This window comes from Chrysochloris asiatica, unplaced genomic scaffold (assembly GCF_000296735.1).
Source record: "Chrysochloris asiatica unplaced genomic scaffold, ChrAsi1.0 scaffold00008, whole genome shotgun sequence".
Lineage (NCBI taxonomy): Eukaryota > Metazoa > Chordata > Mammalia > Afrosoricida > Chrysochloridae > Chrysochloris > Chrysochloris asiatica.
This window is the reverse complement of record NW_006408526.1, coordinates 19892216-19914084: the sequence shown is the minus strand read 5'-3', so window position 1 is coordinate 19914084 and position 21869 is coordinate 19892216. Positions and strand designations below refer to the sequence as shown.

The 21869-nt window shown below is 41.5% G+C and overlaps 1 protein-coding gene across 1 annotated transcript in view; it reads right to left on the bottom strand.

Moving 5' to 3' along the window:
- The window catches only part of FDX1 (ferredoxin 1), a 43303-nt gene extending 25425 nt beyond the window's left edge, over positions 1-17878 (bottom strand). Inside the window, exons 1-2 of the mRNA XM_006833809.1 lie at positions 17664-17878; positions 10789-10913 (exon numbers count right to left, since the gene is read on the bottom strand). Coding sequence (XP_006833872.1) covers positions 10789-10913; positions 17664-17878 — 340 coding nt within the window. The remainder of the gene's footprint in view (positions 1-10788; positions 10914-17663) is intronic.
- Positions 17879-21869: the final 3991 nt, after the last annotated feature.

Below are 21869 nucleotides of genomic sequence, written 5' to 3'. Positions count from 1 at the left end.
GAATGTTTGAATGTGAAACTGATGATGTGCCCTGAAAACTTTCACTCAATCCACAATAAAAACCTTAAAAAAAAAGAAAGTGAATGGAAGAAAAGAGCAAGTGAAAGAACTGAGCAGAAAATTTCAAAGGGCAGTTCAAGAAGGCAAAGTAAAGTATTATAATGAAATGTGCAAAGATCTGGAGTTAGAAAACCAAAAGGGAAGAACACATCCAGCATTTATCAAGCTGAAGTAAGTAATGAAAAAGATCAAGTTTCAGGTTGCATATTGCAAAGATTCGGTGGACAAAATGTTGAATGATGCAGAAAGCATTAAAAGAAGATGGTACAAAGGCAAGAAGTGACTGGCTCACAAACTTTCAAGAGCGAGCCTAGATTCAGAGGGCACCGAGGAAGGTAGAATCTCCACTGAGTAGTATCCCATCTGTTTGGGCAGGGCTGATGAAAGGAGATGGGGATAAGTCTCTTGTGGTACAACAGTGAATAATTGCTATCAGGACTGACTGTGAGCGATGGAAATGTAAAGATAGACATTTTGTAGCAAAAGGAGGGGAGTAGTTGACTTTGCAGTCCAGGAGGGAAGGTCCCTGGGACCATCAAGGGAGAAGAGTGGAGTGCGGGACCCTACCCAGAAAAACAGTGATGTCAGAGATGGAGGCAGAGATGGTGACGTGGAGAGATGGATCAGCTGGGGACTCTAGACCCAGAGAGGGAGGGGGGCTGTGTGCTGATGACCGGGGGGCTGGCTTGCAGGATTACCCTTTGGTTGATGATGCATAGAGGGGATTGTGACCATGACAATGAATTGATATATGATAGAATGAATGTAAAGCTAATGTTCTCCCATGTAAACTATCACATAAGTCACAATAAAACATTAAAAAATAAATGGAAGGAATACACAGAGTCACAGTACCAAAAAGAACTGGCTACTGTTCAACCATTTCATAAGCTAACATATAATAAAAAACCAATGACATTAATAGAAGAGTTCCAAGCTGCACTGAAGGCACTGGTGAAAAACAAGACTCCAGGAATTAATGGAATATCAATTGAAATGTTTCGACAAACTGATGCAGCACTGGAAAGCTCATCTATGCCAAGAAATCTGGAAAACCTGACCAACTGACTTGAAGAGAACCAAAGTTGTACCCATTCCAAGAAAGGAGACACAACAGAATACGGGAATCACTGAACAGTATCATTAAGATCACATGCAAGTAAAATTTGCTGAAGTTAATTCAAAAATGCTTGCAGCAGTACATCGACAGGAAGCTGGATTCAGAAGTGGCCATGGAACTAAGGATATCATTGCTGATGTCAGATGGATCTTGGCTGAAAACAGTGCTTTATTGACTATGCAATAAAGAGGTCTTTCTATGTAGACTGTAACAAACTATGAATAATATTGTAAAGAATGGGTATTCCAGAAGACTTAATTGTGCTCATGAGGAACCTGTCCATAGACCAAGAAGCAATCATTTTAGCAGAACAAGGGGGATACTGAATGGCTTAAAATCAGGAAAGGTATACATGAGGGTTATATCCTTTCACCATACTTATTCAATCTGTATGCTGAGCAAATAATCTGAGAAGCTGGATTATATAAAGAAGAACATGGCATCAGAATTGGAGGAAGACTCACTAACATCCTGCAATATGCAGAACTATAGAACTTTGCTTGCTGGAAGCAAAGAGTACTTGAAACAATAATGAAAATCAAAGATTAAAGCCTTCAGTATGGACTGCACTTCAATGTAAACAAAGAAACAAAAAATACAACTAGACCAATAAATAACATCATGATAAATGGAGAAAAGACTGAAGTATTTAAAGACTTCATTGTGCTTGGATCCACAATCAACACTCACGGAAGCAGCAGTTAAGAAATCAAACAATTTATTGCTCTAGGTAGGTCTGCATAAGACTTCTTTAAAAGTTTTTAAGAGCAAAGATCTGAGGACTAAGGTGTGCCTGACCCAAGCCATGACATTTTCAATCACCTCACAGGCAGATGAAAGCTGAACAATGAATAAGGAAGCCTGCAGAAGATTCAATGCATTTGAACTATTGTGTTGGAGAAGAATATTGAAAGTACCATGGACTGACAGAAGAACAAATAAATCTGTCTTGGAAGAAGTACAGCCAGAATGCTCTTTAGCATGAGGATGAACGGGTTTCATCTGTCATGTTTTAGACATGTCACGAGGGACACTGTAGTCCCTGGGGAGGGTCAATGAAAAAGAGAGACTCCTAATGAGGCTGACGGATGCAGTGGCAGCACTGTGAAGATGGTGCAGGACCAGGCAGGGTTTTACTCTTTTGTACATACAGTCGGAATCAACATGACAGCACCTAACAACAACGTCCAGGGGCATTGATTTTGGATCTAAGTAAAATGAAATCCTTGACAACTTCAATCTTTTCTCTGTTCATCATGGTGTTGTTTATTGGTCCAGCTACATGGATTTTTGTTTTCTATTTTTTTGTATGAATTAATTCAGTATGAATTACAATTCATACTGACAGCTTGGAGTACCTAGAATTTAACTGGTATGCCTTTTCTAGCCAGTTTTCTTAATTGAGTGGGGACCATGAGAATAGGGTGTAAAGGACTCTAATGCTGGGATTGCCATCCCACTAGGTATAAAAGAAGCCATCTCAAAAGTAAGAACAGACAATCCCGGAATCATCAAGAAAGAAGAGCATGAGTGGAGCATGAGACCCCTACCTAGAAAAGCAGCGACAGAAGAGGAAGTGGCATGGAGAAAAAGAACAGCTGTGGGCTTCTAGGCCTAGGGACTGAGTAAAGCTGAGTGCCTACGGAGAGGAGGCTGGCTTGCAGAATGTGCCCTTTGGCATTTACAAACTGGCTATAAGAGCTTTTTAAAACTACCTGAGCAGGGCAGACACCAAGAGGCCACATGACTAAGAGGGCAAAAACAAGAGTGAATAAAGCAAGCCTGCGGTACAGCAGAGAGCAGGCATGACTGACTGGAAAGCTGTTGCATCCTGAGTTTCTGATACTGAACTGTATCCTGTTACTCCCTAATAGACCCCACAATCGTGAGGATTGTTATGAGTTCTGTCTGGACGCTGCAATGGATTATCCAACTCAGATGTGAAGCAGAGAGCGCTGTGGAAGGGATGGTTGGTGTCAGAATAGAGTAAAGAAGGTTGTAGGGTTGGGCATATCTGACTTCTGCTTCCTAGAAATCTGCCTTGGGCCGATTCTGAGTTTGACTCTCTTTCCCTGCTGTGAAGCCCGAGGAAGTCAGACATGACCTTCATACGCTTTTTGAAAGGTTGTAGTCATAGATCTTCAGCAGTAAGTACTTTGATGTCCTCTTCACTTTCAGCAAGCAAGGTTGTGTCACCTGCATACCACAGGTTGTTAATGAGCCTGCCTCCAGTCCTGAAGCAGCATTCTTGTTCATATCGTCGAAAAGATTGTTTGACTGTTGAATGTTGTTGTTGTTAAGTACCATGGAGTTGGTTCTGACTCATAGTGACCCTGCACTGGGTTTCCGAGGCTGTAAATCTTTATGGGAGCAGAATGCTTCATCTTTCTCCCGTGGAACCACTGGTAGTTTTGAACTGCTGACCTTGAGGTTGGCAGCCTAAATAAGCATGGTGAAAGGACACTACCTCCGATGTACACCTTTGCTGATTTTTAACATCTAACAGTTCCCTAAAAATACACAAGTAAGTCAAGAAGTGAGAACACCTCTGTGGGCTACAAGGTAAACCTTAAAGCTTATAACAGAACATATAAAACATGGAGAAACTCCCTGTAACAACACTTTATCCTAGAGCTCCCACCCTATAAACTCCTGAGTGTGAAATACTTTCTGAACAGATTGCTCAGCCTGTACAATAGATCTCTGGAGGGAGGAAATTAATAAATTAAAGAGCATGCATCTCTTATAACTAAATGAACTTCTTTTTGACAGACTTATCAAGACCAATGACTGCTTACAAAAATCTAAGAGATTTATATAAGCAATCATAAGAGTTACCAGAATGAAGAATTAAACTTCAAATGTCTTAAATGTTCTGGTCTTTTAATAAAAGCTTTAGTTATGAGCTTCCACACTAAAATGGGGTGATGCGAAAGAGTCAAGTGGCTAGAGAAGTTATGCTATGAATTAAATTAGTAGTCTTCTTGGTTGCTATTTGATCAGGCTAGTAATGAGTACACAAAAGGAAAAAAAAAAAAAAAAAAAAAGTCTTAAGGAATTCTGCACTTTTAAGTAAAATCCGAAGACTTTACAACATTTGAGACTGAAATCCCTTAAAAATTTTCTAGTTACTTGCCTCTTCCCCTTCTCCCACTTCCATTTTAGTGTGGAAATGTTAAATCATAATTTCAAGATACCCAGACAACTCTGAGATCTTGCACTAACATTAAATTTTGGTCATCTGAAAAAATGCTTTTAAAAAGTAGAACTCGTAAAAAAAGAATATAAAATATACTGGATCGCCAAATACTATAAACTCAGGTTTCCTAATTTTTCACATTGTAGCGTGACTTTCAGTAAACAGGTGGGAAAGTGTGGTACAGTGATTTACTTAATATGATTCCTGGAGTCAGAGTCTTCGTAACTCCCACCAAATGACTGGATGTGTTTTCTCTTTCGGGAATATGGAACTCTAACGTGGGGATTGGTGAATTTTTTCCATCCTGTTGTTATAAAATGAGACCTCTCAGAAGTAAGAAAGGGGAAACTCACTAACATCAAGAGTCAGGAGTGGATGGCATCCTTTGTACAAAGTCCCAGGCCGTGAATCTCCTCAATCTCACAGACAGAGCTGTGACACGAAAGGAGCAATGGCAGCAGGACCAAGAGCCAGAGCCAGAGTGGTGGGCTTTCCGGCCCCAGGGCAAGTGAAGCTCACATCTGGAGTAGGGTGTCTCCAGGCACTTCAGCAGGAGCTGACCCACGCCTTTGGGCTGAGGCTTATGGTAGAGTAGAGTGCCCTCTGGGCATTATTGGCAGTGCCAGAAGAGCTTTGTAGCATTGCCTGAGCAGAGCAGGGCAGAGGCCACGGGGGTGCATGGTTGAGTGGCAAGGAGCAGAAAGAAAAAGCCTGAGGACACATCTGAGAAGAGGCCATCCCGATCAAAGAATTGTGTCTGAGCATTTCTGATCCTGAATTGTAACCTGATAACTTCCCTAAAAAACTCATAATCCTGAGTACTGTCTGTGAGTTATGTGTGACCATCGCAATGAATTACTGAACCCAGCAGAGAAGCAGAGTGTGCCTTGGGCCGGACGGTCGTCAGAACTGGTAAAGAAGGTTGGAGGGCGGAGGCATGGCTGACCTCTGCCTCATAGGAAATCGGCCTTGGGATGATGTTGACTTTGATTCTCCTTCCTCCTTGTGAAATCAGAGAAGGTCAGATGCCGTCCCACGACATTCTCAAATTTCAAAATCTACCTTGAAGTAAAATGCATTTTTACAAAAGGGATGCATAAATACCCTTGAGTGAATTAGTAACATGAGAATACTTTCCTTCCACTTTAAGTAAAAGGGATGGTAGGAGCTTAGGGGATACAAGCAGGCTTCATTAGGTCTTGCTTTTCTGCTACGATGACTATATATGCTAAACCTAGATATCTAACTCCCAGTTTTTTCTGTACCTGTGAAAGAACAGTAGTTAGCTGCTTTGGTTAAAAGATGCAACAAAACAGGTGAGCTACAACAGTTGAAGAGCTGTAAGAATATTCAATATGTTGGATATTTCATTTGAAAAATTCAACAGGGATATACTGTATTATGTTATTAGCAGTGTCAGATGGATAGCATACTTTAGTGCTCGAAGCTTTACATATATCACATAACCATGTATATTTGCATATGTTTATATTGTACAAGGAGCCCTGGTGTAGCACTTGGGTGAATGTACTGGACAGCAAAGTTGGTTTGAATCACAAGGCTGGCAGTTCAAACTCACCAGTTGCTCCTCAAAAACCCTATACAGGGGTTGCCGTGGGTCGGAACCGACTCGACAGCACTTAACAACAACGTATCATATAGAAATATATTAAAATTATTAACTAAGGAAACTCATGAATGGTAAATAAGAAAAAGCCAATCGTTCAGAAAGAAAGGGATCTCTAGGTTTTTGTTTTTTTCTTCTCTCATGCTTACATATCTTACAAAAGTTCCTCATTTATGAAAGCCCTAGAGTCATTAAAATTGCTACTTGCTGCTACATTCATATTAAATACTGTCACTGTGAACCGTATGCAAACTAGGAATGATATGCCCAATTCCCACACCAGCCTTTCTCTTAACTTTGTGTTCTCCTTATAAGGTATCTGCCAAACTAGTGGAAACCTCAGTAGACTCTGCCCTCCCTAGCTAGTTTCACTCTGGCCCTTACAAAGCTCTCATAAACCCTATTGTTCCAAAATAAGACTCAACACCCCTCAGCCTGTCTAATCACCACTATAAAAGCATGTATTGTTTGCTTCCCACATAACTACGGACATGTTGCTTCAATCTGAACTGGGTTACCTCACTTCCACTGCTGGTGAAGGTCACTCCCATTGCCAGTTCAACAAGCTTTCAAACTGCGCATTTCCCCTGGCTTGACTAATGTTCTCTTAGACAGCTCTGGCCTGTTATACGCTGATGACCCCTATCTTTACATCACGGCAACCTTTCTGCTGATAAGAGGCTACTTCTGAGCACTGTTGAGAGAAGATGCCTCTTTCCCAGTCTCCTCTACAAAGATGACTACTGGGAGCTCTGCACAAACATGCCACCTGGCTAAAGGACTAAAGTATCTACTAACAGTAGACATACTTTCAGGATTGTTCATGATTTTCATATGTCATGGAAGAAAGTGGTTTCTCTAATCTCCTTAAGTATACCAATCAAAAGTGAAAACATGTTAACTTATTAACAGAGGCACACCAAAATCCAAAGGAAATTAGTATAAAAGCCCATATAAATGCCCATGTAAAACTAAGTAGAACAACCTACTTGATTAGTATGCAAAACATGTACTCTTTGGCTCTTACAATGCAATACTCTATTGGTATTACACACACAGTGGCCCCATCGTATCTCATGATTCCTGTAGCACTGCTGCAAACAAGTCTGCCCCAACATAAAACTGTCAATGCATGATAGATTGTGGCACCACCGCATGGCCAGGAATGCCAAAGAACATCTACTTACGGCTTCCTTTAGTTCTTTGAACTTTTTAGCCGATTTAACATCGTTGTCTAGTAAGTCCACATCTGGCCACCTCAGGGGCCCAGTTTCTATTGACTGCCTTTTTCCTTGAATATACGCCATACATTTTGTTTCTTTGCATGTCTCAAATTTTTTTGTTCTTGAAAAGTAGAAGTTTTAAATAATACAATGTGGCAACTTGAAATGTGATTCAGCACCCTGTCTGTTGAGCTCGGGGGTGTAAGGGTGATCTCCCGGCTGTTACAGTGACCATTTCCCTCTCCAGCGGCCTCTCCAGTGACTTTCCGGGACTAATTCTCTAACATCTACATTCACTGTGGTGTGTGTAGTCTGTGAAGTCAGCTTCATGGTCAGCTAATAATGATTGGGCAAAGATTTACTTACAGGTTTTGAGCCAACAAAGCTTCTGACTTCTGCTGATGGGTTAGGTGTGTATGTGTGTGATGAGGCAGGCCTGCAACATTCAAGCAGTTCCCCTGTCTGTCTTAGCCTTCATTTCTTGCTTAGCCTTGGCTCAGGGCCTCAAGGTCAGCCAGAGATGAGAGACTGGCATCCTCTCTCAAGTCTCTCCTGGACATGCACACTGTTCTGAACATGTCCATGATCTTCCAGACCCCCAAGAGCATGCCAAAAGCAGTTCAAAGCACACTAAGGGAATCTCTTTTCCAAGATTTTCCTTTTAAATTTTTGGGAAGGCTCTTATTTGCTACAACTAGAGCAGCTTCAGAGTCCTGGTGTAGCACTATTGGATACACATTTGACTGTGAGGTCGGAGGTTCTATCTCCTCAGAAACCCTATACAGGGTCGCTATGGGTCGGAACCAACTCAATGGCACTTAACAACAACAACAACAACAGCAGAGCAGCTTTAGGCAGCTACAATATTACACAAACAGTCAATTATTTTAGAAAAACTGAGGATAGAGTTTTTCTCACAGAGCTAACTCGAGTCAGGTCCAATAAGAATTCTCAAACAGTGACCATGTTCTTTTGGGTGTGGGACTTTTTGAGAAGCTCAAAGCTAGCCTGTCCCCTCCAGTGGCTGCAAGACAACTGATTTTCATGACGACTATAGTTGTGAGGCTGTCAGTGTTCAAGGTAACGTGGTACTGAGGAGAAAGGAATGACAGGAGGCTAAGTGAAGACAGCAGAAATCTTCTTGTTCTTACCAAGGCAGGCACTGGGCTAAGCACTTTAATTCTGTGCTTTCCCTGAATACTATCAATCCTACAGAGCCAGAAGTATTATAACCCATTTTATAGATGAGGAAACTGAGGTTAAAGATGTTAAGTTGCTTGCTCACATGGCTACTGAATGACAGTATTGGCTAATAAACCATAAAGTGTCTGATTGCAAAGTCTACTCTCAATTACTGTGTTGTGTACTAACTTTTCATTTGTCAAAGAAAACTTGTTATCTGCTGCTATGTTCATTTTAAACACAAATATGGCCAGCAAGACAGTACACCAAGTTAACTGTGTCCAATTTAACTTAAAGTACAGCTGAGTTACTGAAATTTACATGTAAAAATGGTAGAAATGGCAAATGTTCTGTTATGTATATTTCACCGCCATTTTTTTAAAAGGGGTAAGAAAGGGATTTCTTACAGACGTTAAGAAAAAGTGGCTGATATGAACTAATAATAGGGAATACCAATTATTTACAAAATTTATCAAATATATACTATTGATAAATTTACAAAATTTATCGATTTAGCAGTAATTTCTTTCACTAAATTAGTAGACTTTAACCACAGCATGTATCTGAATCTTGTGGAGCTTTTTAGAAACACACCTGTCCAACTTCCTTTCTTCTCTCCCTACACTATCTGGGATGCAGCACAGATGTCTATACTTCTAAAAGTGCTGCAGAGTGATTCTGAAACACAATCCCAGCCAAGAATCACTACACTGGATTACAAAACTCCTTTAAGTGAGTGGGACTTATCAATTATTTCATCACCTAACTGCTAGAACAGATGTTCTCAAAGGAAAGACATTTCTTAGTGCAAATGGCATAAAGGATAAAGATTGGAGTTAGAGACTTAAGTTTTACTTAGGCCGCTCACTTCTAGATCTATGTTGATGTTATATACCATCAAGTTGGCTCTCATTCACAGCGATCCTGTATAGGATGCGGGAGCAGCTGGTGGGTTTCAACTGCTGACCTTGCAGTTAGCAGTTCAGTGCTTATCCTACAGCACACCACACCAGGACTCCAGATGTATACATGACCCAAGGCAAATGAATGTCCCTGAGCCTTAGCTTCTTCATTTATAAAATGAAGGTTAAAAAAAAAAAAAAAAGAAAAGAAAAATTCTGCTTCTCAGAGTTGTTACAAAAGATAACATATGCTGGAATGCAGTATGCAATCAATTGGTTGTTGTTACAATTATTCTGAAACTTACAAATAAAAATGATAGATTTAGAAATTCAGAAAATATACCTGAATGCCAACTCTGGATAGTCTACTCTGTGTCCATACTCTAAGAAGGGGGAGGACATGCTCAGGATTAACATGGAGAGGGAGGTTGACTCTATCATGGGAAACTGAAGAAAGGAGATCTGCAAATAGCTCTCAGACATGCAACTGGACACTGAGCCTTAAAAGAAGTCTAGTCAGACCTGCTCCCTGGCCATTAGTCGAGGCCGGCATTTGATGCATCCTGGTAGCACACATCAAAATCTCACTGAGAGCTTGTTAAAGCACACACTGCTGGGATCCTACTCAGTTACTGACTCCATAGATCTAGGGAGAGCTCTGATAATCTACGTTCCTCAGAGGACTGCTGCTGGTCTGGGGACCCCTGTTTGAGAACCACTGTTCTGGAGGGAGGTAGTACTTGAGCAAAGCTGACAGGTGATACGCAAGGTATGTCCGAGGAACTCACGGTAGCAGCTGCTGGAACTGCATGTATGGTGAAGGACTATGGGAGGAGAAAAGTCTAGAAATAAAGACTTTTTCAATAAAAGACTTCCATTTCTCCTAAGAGGTAAAAAAAAGACCTTAAGAAAACGCTCTAGGAAGGTAAACTGACCTTCAGGATTAAATTAAAACTACTTAATTATCCCTCTGTGATGTTGTTATGTGCCATGGAGTCAGTTCTGATTCATAGCGACCCTGCATAGGGTTTCTGAGTCTGTAAATCTTTACGGGAGCAAAACGCCTCATCGTTCTTCCGCATAGCAGCTGATAGTTTCGAACTGCTGACCGTGAGATTAGCAGCCCGATTCATAACCACTACGCTACCAGAGCTCCTCCCCTCCGTGATAGGCATTTGTTATTTCAAACCTGGTATCTACTTTTCAACTCTACCTCCTAACCCCTAACTTTTCTTCACACAGGTGAACCAAAGGCAACCAAGCAACAGGTTTTTGGCAACAGGAACACAGTGTTAACCCTATTATGCTTTATAAATTAGGATTCAACACTAAAATATACTGAATTTTAACATTTTACTGAGCATGGTTTAAGTTCATATCCTGACCTCTGTCCCCTTACCCCATCCTGAGGAAAAAAAAGTTGAGACCTCATCAGTAATTTCACTTTTAAATTTTAAGGAATGTTCTATACTCACCAAACCCATCAATATCTAGATTATTTTCAACCACAACATCCAGTAGTGAGTCACCAACTTTTCCTTTGCTTGTTAATGTTTCACCGTCACGGTTTACAAAGTGGACTGTTACTTTATCATCTGAGCTGGAAGAGAAAGCAGTCCTTTAGTGTTTTTAGTAATTTCAGTATAATTTAAAATAATTTGTTCTTAAGAATCTGAAAGGTCAAAGAAATGGCATGTTGGGTTTTTTTTGTTTGTGCCTTTTGGTTTTCTAGTGTGTGTAGATATTTTCCCCCTTTGTTCAGAATATTTACTCAACAGTTTCTACATGTGCAATGACATCACTTACAATCTTCAAGTTACGTAACCATTTTCAGCAAACTTTCCCGAGTTGTTCCTGCTTCATTAATGTCAACTCATTACCCTCTAAAGTTCCTATCCAATTTTGGGAGTTGCTGTTGTCAGTTTGATCCCATATACAGAGATCTTAAAAGACCACAATGTTCATAGCAGGCATATTTTTTGAGGACTTATTTTCTTTATGAACTATTTTCTTGTCTGGGACATATGAGAGAGTTAGGATGTAGAAAACATATACAGAACCACCGTCGTTCTCAAAGGAAATATAAATGGTGTTTTGTTTTCAGTACCTTATGACCCATAATTTTAACAACGATATGCTATGGTCATATTTATTCAGTGAGGAAATAAGTTGGTTTTCATTTGTTTACAATGTTTCATAAATACACATCTCTCTAAAATCTCTGACTCCTCTCCCTTCCAGTCCCACCAAACCTTCACCATGAACTCAACAGATGGCGACTTTTCCTTTGCCGGAACATCTCCTAGAAGCTTCTAACAGGCCTTTGTCCCAACACTTTAATATCCCTGTATGCATCCTTCTCCAAACTCAATATGGACATACCCTTTACAGTATTAACTGTTTCTTTCCAAAGTTTATTTGGGCAGACAACACCACAAATCAAAGGCATATATATATATATATATACCCACCTATTAAATAGCTCTGGTAGCGTAGTGGTTACGAATTGGGCTGCGAACCTTAAGGTCAGCGGTTCGAAACTACCAGCAGCTCCGCGGGAGAAACATGAGGCTTTCTACTCCCGTAAAGATTTACACCCTCAGAAACCCTGTACAGGGTCGCTATGGGTCGGAACCGACTCGACGGCACTTAACAACAACAACATCCCTTTATAGGAATCCTGGTGTGGCACTGTGGGTTAATGAGCTGGACTGAAAAGTCAGTTTAAACCTCAAGGTTGGCAGTTCAAGCTCACCAGCCTCTCCTCAGAAACCCTATACAGGATCACTAGGGGTCAGAACCGACGATACAGCACTTAACAACAACAACAAACCCTTTCTAGGAAATGGCAACTACATCACTCCCCAGTCCACCTGGTGGTTTGGAGTATTTGTCTTATCAGTGGTACACTGGTCATATGAGAACATTTAACAATCCCAATCGCTTAGGAAATCTACTTTGCACTCACACAGCTCTCTGAAATACCAGGCCTCTCAGAATATGTCCCTAAGAGGGAAGATCAGGGTCTGTGGTGGGCTTATCATTCTGCTACCAATAGGGCAATAGAGCAGTTGTTAGACAGGGCATTACTGCAGACAGGGAGTGGTTGGAGAGTTTTCTGAGTATGTGGGCATTTCGTTTTATTCCGCATCTCAGTGTGTACCCTAAAATAGAAAAGATGAGAAAAGGTTTTCCATTTGCATGTTTTAATCTGTAGAAAGACAAATAAACAAAATACCTCCCTTACGTGTTTTATTGTTGCTATTGTTGTTAAGTGCTGTTGAGTTGGTTCCAACCCATAGTGACCCTATGTAGGGTTTTCAAGGAGTGGCTGGCTGACGAGCTTGAACTGCGAGACCATGTGGTTCAAACCAACTTTGCCATCCAGCGCATCAACCCACAGTGCCACACATGTTTTATTAGTAGATGCTATATTAGCTATCAGCTGGTGAAGTGGTTAAACACTGAGCTGCTAACCACAAGGTTGATGGTTCCAACCCACCAGCTTCTCCTAGGGAGAAAGATGAGGCACACTGCTCACATAAAAAAGATTTACAGTTTTGGAAACCGTACTGTTGCTGTGGGTTAATGTGTTGGATTGCCAAGTCAGTTTGAACTGCAAGGACAATGGTTCAAGCTCATCAGCTGCTGCTTGGAAACCCTATATAGGGTCACAACTGACTCGACGGCACTTAACAACAGTTGTATAAATTGTATAACAATTGTTGTTGTTACGTGCTTTCAAGTGGGTTCTGACTCATGGGGACCCTCTATAGGGTTTCCAAGGCGCGGCTTGTGGGTTGGAACCACCAACTTTATGGTTAGCACTTCCGTGCATCTTATAGCGTCACACCCTGTGGTGGTGGTGGTTACGTGCCTTGGAGTCGGTTCCAATTCTTGCAAGGTCCTGATGAGTCAGAATTGACTCAATGGCATTCAGTCGGCTTTTATCAGCTAGCTCATGTAAATAAATTTCTTTTCCTTCTCACAAACATCACACCACAACTTGAGATAAATTATACCAGCAACTAGATCTTGATCTCTACTATTAGCCACTTTGGGAGTGTGGTAGATCCATATGATAAGCACTGTACTGCCAACCACAAAGTGGGTCATCAGTTCAAGTTCACCAGTCTCTACGTGGGAGAAAGATGAGGCTTTCAGCTCCCACAAAGATGTACAACCTTGGAAACCCTGTACAGGGTCCTTGCTGCATCAGAACTGACTCAACGGAACTCACAACTACAATTGGTCAGTTTAACTGTCACCCCACTGGAACAATGAACCTCAGCTGAAAATAATTCACTGTAATTTCCACCACTGCCAGCAGATGGTAATAGCCCATCAAAGAAAACTTTAGTTTACAATAAGTAAAATTTTAAATTAAGAAACTTGAGAGCTATCAAATATCTAAAAAATTATCAAATTATCTCTTTTCACCAATGAGGAAACTAAAGCCCCTATTACATACACCCTCTGAATTTCCAAAGCTGAAAAAAAGATTCTATCAATTAAAAGCTATTAAGAGTATGTGTATATATATGCCCCTCAAAAGGGCCTACACTCTCCAACTTTTTGTAAGAAAAATATTTTTTAAATGAGTATTCCCAAATATGACTCATGATTTTCAACCAGACAACTGTCATTTTTTTAAAGCAGAATGGCTGAGAATCAAGATGCCCCAGAGGCAGACACCACTGTTAAGTGCCATCGAGTAGGTTCTGACTCATAGCAACCCTGTACAGGGTTTCTAAGGAGGAGCTGGTGACTTTGAACTGCCAAGCTTGCAGTTCAAGCAACTTTGCAGTCTCATGCATTAACCTTCAGCACCATACCAGAACAGAGATGTTAGAGGTTATTAAAAGCGTGAACTGAAAAATGGAAAAAAAAAAAAAAGATGATCAAGATAATTGATATAAGAGATATTCAGGAGATAGAATGAAAAGGTTTGGTGTCCATCTATACAAGGTTGAGAGAAAATGAAATAATGAGATTTCCAGCTCAAATAGGTGACAGTTAGTAGTACAGTATAATCTACGTTTAGTAAAGGAGCAGAAACTTTGGGTACGATGGAAATGAATCTAAGTTTAAATATGCTTAATAATGGGAAAATCAGGTAAGAATTCCCACCAGAAACCAAGTGAAAATAGAGGTCTGAGCCTAGCAGAGAAGTCTAGTGATTTGATACCAACAAATGCCTGACAACAAATGTCCTACAGGCAGGACAACCAGAAGAATCCCATCTTTTATATACACTGTGCTGTGTGCCATCGAGTCGGTTCCAACTCACAGTGATCTTGTACAGGGTTTCTGAGAACACCATGATCTCTGATCATGAACATGTATTGAACATGTATTCAAAAACGTCTGGTTTCTTCCTTTGTTCTTATGCTTCTGCATTAAGAAACTGACTAATACATATGTGGAGTCCTGGTGTGGCACTGTAGGATAAGCACTGGACTGCTAACCACGAGGTCAGTGGTTCAAGCCCACAAGCCATTCTTTGGACACCCTATACATGGTCACTATGAGTCAGAACCGACTGACAGCATACAACACCTTTGGTGTGAAAGAAAAACACACACACACACAAAAGCTCTTTGAGTTCTAGTCCTAGTTTTGCCAACTCCTTAATATGAACATTTTATTCATTTACATAGTCTGTCTACCTCCTGTTGTTGTCTAGTTGGTTCTTACTCATAGCAACCTGTATTGGGTTTCTACGGAGCAGCTCATAATGAAATAACACAGCCTTTGGCAATCTAATTGACAAAATTTTAAATATTGTGGGTAATTTGTAGTATAAGTAGTATTTTTGACTCTCAATCACTGAGCATCTAAATGTTAAAATTCAAAGTCAGACAACAATAGCTCATAGCACTGTGCTGTCCTATCAGGTTATCTGCAATAGCAGAAATGTTCTATACACCTATACTAGACAACACAGTAGCAACTAGCCACATGTAGTTAATGAATACCTGATATTGGCTACAGCAACTGGGAAATTGAATCTTTAATTTTATGTAACTTTAATTACTTTAAATCACTACAAGTGGTTTACAACATAGTTCTCAGAGGTAAGAGGTAGAAAGTCTACTTGTGGCTCTAAGGAAGTTTGTGAATATGAAGTAGAGATCATCAGTAGAAACTGACAAAAAGTGGGGAAGCATGCTCATGAGGGATTAGAGAAAAGGTGTTCCCCTTTAAGATGATTTGATATATCCAAATTCAAAATAAAGCTGAGGGAGGCAATTCCCATTTACAAAATCATTTACATGTTCCTTAATGTGTGTCCCAATTTATACACAGCTTTTCAAAAATACATCCATAGACATCGACATAAGAACTGGGTCAAAGGTAGGAAAGTACAAGAGAAATACCCATTGCTGTTGAGTGGAATCTGACTAATGGTGTGGAACCCATGTCATGTCGAGTAGACCTGCACTCCATAAAGCTTCCAAGGTTCAGACCTTTCAGAAGCAGATCAACAAGTCCTCTTCAGAGGAGCCTCAGGGTGGGTTAGAAATGCCAACCTTTCAGGTTAGTAGTTGAGTGCCTAACCATTTGCACCACCCAGAGACCCCTGCAGGGAAAATGTTAAGTACTGTCAAGTTAGTTCCAACTTAGAGCGACTCAGTATAGGCCTAGCTCATGCTCAAGTGTTCTTCCTATGTCACCACATAGGGACAAATCAGTCTAGTTTGCTTTCTCCACTATCTTCCTCACAGTTCTTGCAACCGAATTAATTGAGCACCCTCTAAATAATAGAAGTCCTGGTGTGGCACTGCAAAGTCGGTTTGAACCACAAGGTCAGCGGTTCAAGCTCACTAGCTACTCATTGGAAACCCTATCCAGGGTTGCTATGAGTCAGAACCAACTCGACAGCACTTAACAACAACAAATAATAAGATTGAATAAATCAATTAAAAACTAGAACGACAACATACATCTTCCTCCCAGTTCTTGCTTCCTGCTACATTGCAGCAAAAGTCAAAGAACTGCCCAGTGTAAGTCTCTACCAGGTTGTTATAACTGAATTTATGGATAATTTTTTCCCCCAGTATATATAATGGGACTTTTCCTTTGAAAAATAAATATGCTCAATATATAATTTATTTCAGAGGAAATTTTACACATCTCATTTAACATTTAATTAAAAATGAAAAAGGCTAACATTGTGGGCATATGGAGCTCTGCTGATGCTAACAGGTATTTTGCCACACACATGACTAAGCATTTTGTATTGTATTTGTAGTGTATTCAAATAACACTGTGACGTCTGTACTATTGTTATTGTTTTGCAAGAAACTAAGGTTTCTATAGGTCAGGACAGATTCCAGGGGCCTAACCTACAAGCTTTACAAGTTAGGCAAGTTGGGCAATAAGTGCCAAAGTTAGGCAAGTTGGGCAATAAGTGCCAAAGCCCAGTTTAAAACTCTAGCTTGCCAAAACCAATACAGATGTTTTTAATCCTATACAAACTAGGAGCGCTTATGGGGAAGACTAGAAAATTAAGTCAATGTATTCTAAATGGATCTCCTGACCAAGAATTCGGGGGTGAGGATGGGGGACCAAAATTACAAAACAAAACACTGCCATGGACTCATAACACGACTCTGTATGTTGTTGTTGTTAAGTGCCATCGAGTGGATTCCAACCCATAGTGACCCTGTACAGGATTTCCAAGGAACGGCTGGTGAACTTGAACCGCCGACCTTGCAGTTCAAACAGCTTTGAAGTCTGGCGCATTAACCCACAGCACCACACCAGGACTCCAACGACCCTGTGTCCGGTTTCTTAAATACAAGTAAAGGCAGAAAATCGCAAGAACAAGAAAGGCTTGCCATGACTGTAATGCTCCAGGGCAGTCTAGGGAGCTTCTTAATGAAGGTCACTGCTGGGTCCAAAGATCCCTTCAACAAGTGTGGAGGAGCCCAGTGTAGCGCTGTATGGTAATCATTAGACTACCATATGCAAGGTCGGCGGTTCAAACCCACCAGCCGCTCCTCAAAACCGACTCGATGGCACTTTAACAAGAGTCGGAATCGACTGATTGTTACATAACAACATCACCACGGGTAGAACAGAGGAAAGCCAAAGGCTCACTAGCTTGAGGACGCTGACCTAGAGAAACCCCGGATTCTCGGTCGTTCCGGAAGCGAACTTGGCGATGTGATTGAAAGGAAGCAGCCGCAGTACTAAGCAGCCAGACGGAAAAGGCGGGGCGAGAGGCGGGCTGTCCTGGGTAGTACCCGACACCAGGAAAGGCCAATCGAAGGTGACATCCAACGGAGGGAGTGCGACCAAAACCCCGCAAGGGACCCCCGCGCGCCCCGGCCCCGCGGCTCACCTGCTCCGCACCTGCGCGGACACACTCAGTGGCCGGCTCGAGGCTGCGCCGCCGCCGCGGCCCAGGCCCGGCTCCGCGCTTCTCCCGGGCCCCCGGCTCCCTGGGAGTTCCCCGACTCCCGCACGGGGCACCGCGAGGAGCCGCCACCGGCGGGCCGCGCCGCCGACGGCCACCGAAGCGGCACGAAGGAGCCGGGCGCCCCCCGTGGCAGTCATAGCCGGAACTGCCGGATGCTATGCAGGAGGCCTGTACAAGGGCTAGCCGGCCGACTCCTGAGCCCGAGGCGGGGGCGCGCTAGGCTGCGGTCTGGAGAAGTGGGCCTGCGCGCTCGTCTTGCTGGGCTTGGCACTCAGAGGACTCAGCGCTTGGTCCGGGCGATCTATAACCGATAGAGACCCAAGTGCAGCTCCTCCTCCCGTTCGATTCCACGCCTCCCGGAGGGTGGGTGTTTGAGGGGGCGGGGCTAAGCGCCTTACGGTTTTACTGTGATCCCAAAGCCTTATGCTGTTAGGCGCCACCTTGTTATTTCCAATTCATTGCGATCCTGTGCACAACCGAACAAAGCACCATCTTCACAATTGTTATGTTTGAGCCCATAGTCTTACATACCTTGCTGACTTGTTAGAGTCAAGAGCTGTCTCGCTGGAACCATAAAATTGTTAAAAGACAGATGGTCTGACTACAAGGTTCGCTTGTAGTTATAGCTAAACCACTTCGTGCTGTTCCACGCTTCCCCTTTAAATGAAAACAGGAGAAGTCGTCATCTTGCAGTTCAAATTAGGACATTGTCAAAGAGTTAGAAGGGAAATTTAAGAGAATCAGAATGACAATAATTATGATACATAACAGACTAATTATGTCTGTGACATTCTGGTTATAATAATAAACAATGCTGGAGATGGCAAGTAATAATCCTAGGCCTCAGTTGTCAAATGTTAGCTGAGTACATGGAATCTGTGAGACTTAATCTGCTTTTTTGATTAACAGTGTTTGTTGAGTTTTTTTTTAATATTTTACAAAAACCAAAAGGATGAATTTAAAAATAGATTTTATCAGGGTTAATAGCATTAATACCAAATAATGTTCTGGTAAAAGGAGCATGGGCTTTGAAGTCAGAAATAGCAGTGTTGAAATCCAAGGTCTACCCACTATTTATGAGTTTTGAGACCTTGGATAAATTATTCTGTTAGAAGATCAGCATTTCCATAATTCTAAAACAAGGATAAGATATCCCATCCTTCAGGGTCATTCTGAAAGATAGCTAATGCGTAACACTGTGCGTCACACCAGCTACTTCCCTGGTTTCCCACTAAAGGTATTCTTAAAGAAGCTAAAGGCCAAAGTCAAGTGGATATTACAAATATGCTAAACACAACAAAAGGTTCTTTAACAAATTTCAGAATACATAGAGACCAAAGTAGAGTCTTTCAAGAGTATGTATGGTATATACTGAAAATGATGGTATAAACAGGACAGTCGTTTGCTCCTAGATCGTACGATAAAGAGAAAGACATTTAAGTTGCAAAGGACACAACAGTCCTTGGCAAGTAATTCTGAAGACCTAAACCCATTGACTGGAATTCAGATCAGATTTATAGAAAACTTGTAGGACAGGTCCTGGTCCTGGCGTGGTGCAGTAGGGTAAGCACTGGACCCCAAAGTCGGTTTAAACCCAAAGGTCAGTGGTTCAAACCCACCAGCTGTTCCTTGGAAACCCTGTACAACAAGGTCACTATGAGTCAGAACCAACTTGATGGCACTTAACAACAACAACATACAAGAGGGTAGAACTGCCTTCATAAGGTTCCCAAAGTTGCAAATCTTTAAAGAAGCAGACAGCCACACCTTCCTCTCCAACCACCTTTTGATTAGCTGCTGAGTACTTAACCACTACACTACCAAGACTCCTATTCTGAAGAAAAAGTTGTAAAAGAATAATTTTTAAAAAGTGAAATCAAGTCTCTAAGGTCAGATAGATGGTATGAAGCAAACTGAAAACCTTATGCATTTCCCTTCTCTCAGCTCTCCTATAGCAACCCAATTTCAAGTAGGTTGTAGCTCTGACAGCTTTCTGCTTTTTTAAGGTGGTTGTTGTTGTTGTGTGTGGTCCAGTCAATTCCCACTCACAGCAACCCAATGTGTTGGGGTTGTTAAGTGCAGTCACATTGGTTCCAACTCATAGTGACCATGTACAGTGTTTGCAAGGAGCGGCTGGTGAATTTGAACTGCCGATCCTGTGGTTCAAACCGACCTTGAGGTCCAGTGCATTTCCCCACAGCACCACACCCAATGTTACAGAGTAGAACTACCCATAAGCTTTCCTATGCAGTCCTAGTGTAGCACTGAAGGATAAGAATTGGACTGCTAACCACAAAGTTTGTGATTCAAACCCACCAGCCACTCCTCAGAAACCCTATACAGAGTTTAGTTGGAACTGACTAGATAGCACTTAACAACAACATAAGGGCTTCCTAGACCGGAGTCCTTGTGTAGTGTTGTAGCATCAATTCCGGACTGCAAAGTCAGCAAGTTCAAAATCACCAGCTGTTCCTTGTAAACCCTATACAGGGGCACTATGAGTAGGAACTGTCTCAATGACACTTAGCAACAACAATCTTTACAGAAGCAAATCACCAGGTCTTTTCTCCGCAGAGGTTTAATGGATTGAATTTTCTCCCCAAAATGTGTGTCAGCTTGCCTGGGCCTGATTGTCAGTGGTTTGGTAATTATGCATTAATGTTATGCAGCCGTTATGTGATGATTCTCCATGATGTGATCTGATGGGATACATCAATAGAAGGATTAAGGGTGGGATACACGACCCTTTAAGGAGCTCTGGTAGCCTGGTGGGTTACTCACTGGGTTGCTAAATGCAAGATCAGCAGTTCGAATCTACCAACCACTCCAAGGCTTCCTGCTCCTGTAAAGATTTATAGCCTCAGGAACCCAACACAGGGTTGCTGTGAGTCAAAACCAACTCTGTGGCACATAACCACCACCATCACACTACCCTTTATCCCATCATGACCCTAATCTAATGGGAGTTTCCCAAGGGTGTGGCATGCAACACTATTTATCTTACAAGAGATAAACAAAGAGAGAGAAGTGAGCAGAGAGTCAGGGACCTACTGCCATCTAGAAAGAAGAGCCAGCAGGGGAGTATGTCCTTTGAACCTGGAGTCATTGTACTAAGAAGGTCCTAGAGCCAGAGGAAGATTGATGCCAAGACACGTGAAGATCTCCTACAAATGTTGGACCTGCTGAATACAACCCTGGCACACACCTTTCCTGATTTTAAATCATTCAGTGTCCCCTTGTTCTTTAGAATGACTGCCCCTTGGTCTATGTACAGGTTCCTCATGAGCACAATTAAGTGTTCTGGAATACTCATTCCTCACAATGTTATACATAGTTTGTCATGATCCACACAGTTGAAAGCCTTTGCATAGTCAACAAAGCATAGGTAACCATCTTTCTGGTATTCTGTGCTTTCAGACAAGATCCATCTAACATCAGAAATGATATCCCTCATTCCGCATCCTCTTTTGAATCAGGCTTGAACCTCTGGTAGTTCCCTGTCAGTGTACTGTTGGTAACTGCTTTTGAATTATCTTTAGAATTTTACTTGTGTGTGATATTAATGATATTGTCCAATGATTTCCACATTCCATTGTAGTCACCTTTCTTTGTAATAGACACAAATATAGTTCTCTTCCAATCAGTTGGCCAGGTAGCTGTCTTCCAAATTTCCTAACAAAAGATGAGTGAGTGCCTCCAATGCTGTATCAATTTGTTGAAAATTTTCTATTTGTATTCTATCAATTCTTAGAGCTTTGTTCTTTGCCAATGCCTTTAGTGCACCTTGGACTTCTTCCTTCAGTACCATTAATTCTGTGGGGAAAAAATGGTAGGAAAACTCTATATCATCAGCCAAAACAAGGCTAGGGGCAGATTGTGGAACAGACATGTAAATGACTTACATGTAAGTTCAGGCTGAAGCTGAAGAAAAAATTTTAAAGTCGATGAGAGTCAAAATATGACCTTGAACATATCCCACCTAAATTTAGAGATCATCTCAAGAACAGATGCATTAGACACTAATTACTGAAGACCAGAAGAGTTGTAGAACTACATCAAGAATTTCATAGAGGAAGAAAGCAAAAGGTCATTGAGAAGACAAGAAAGAAGGAAAAGACCAAAGTGGAT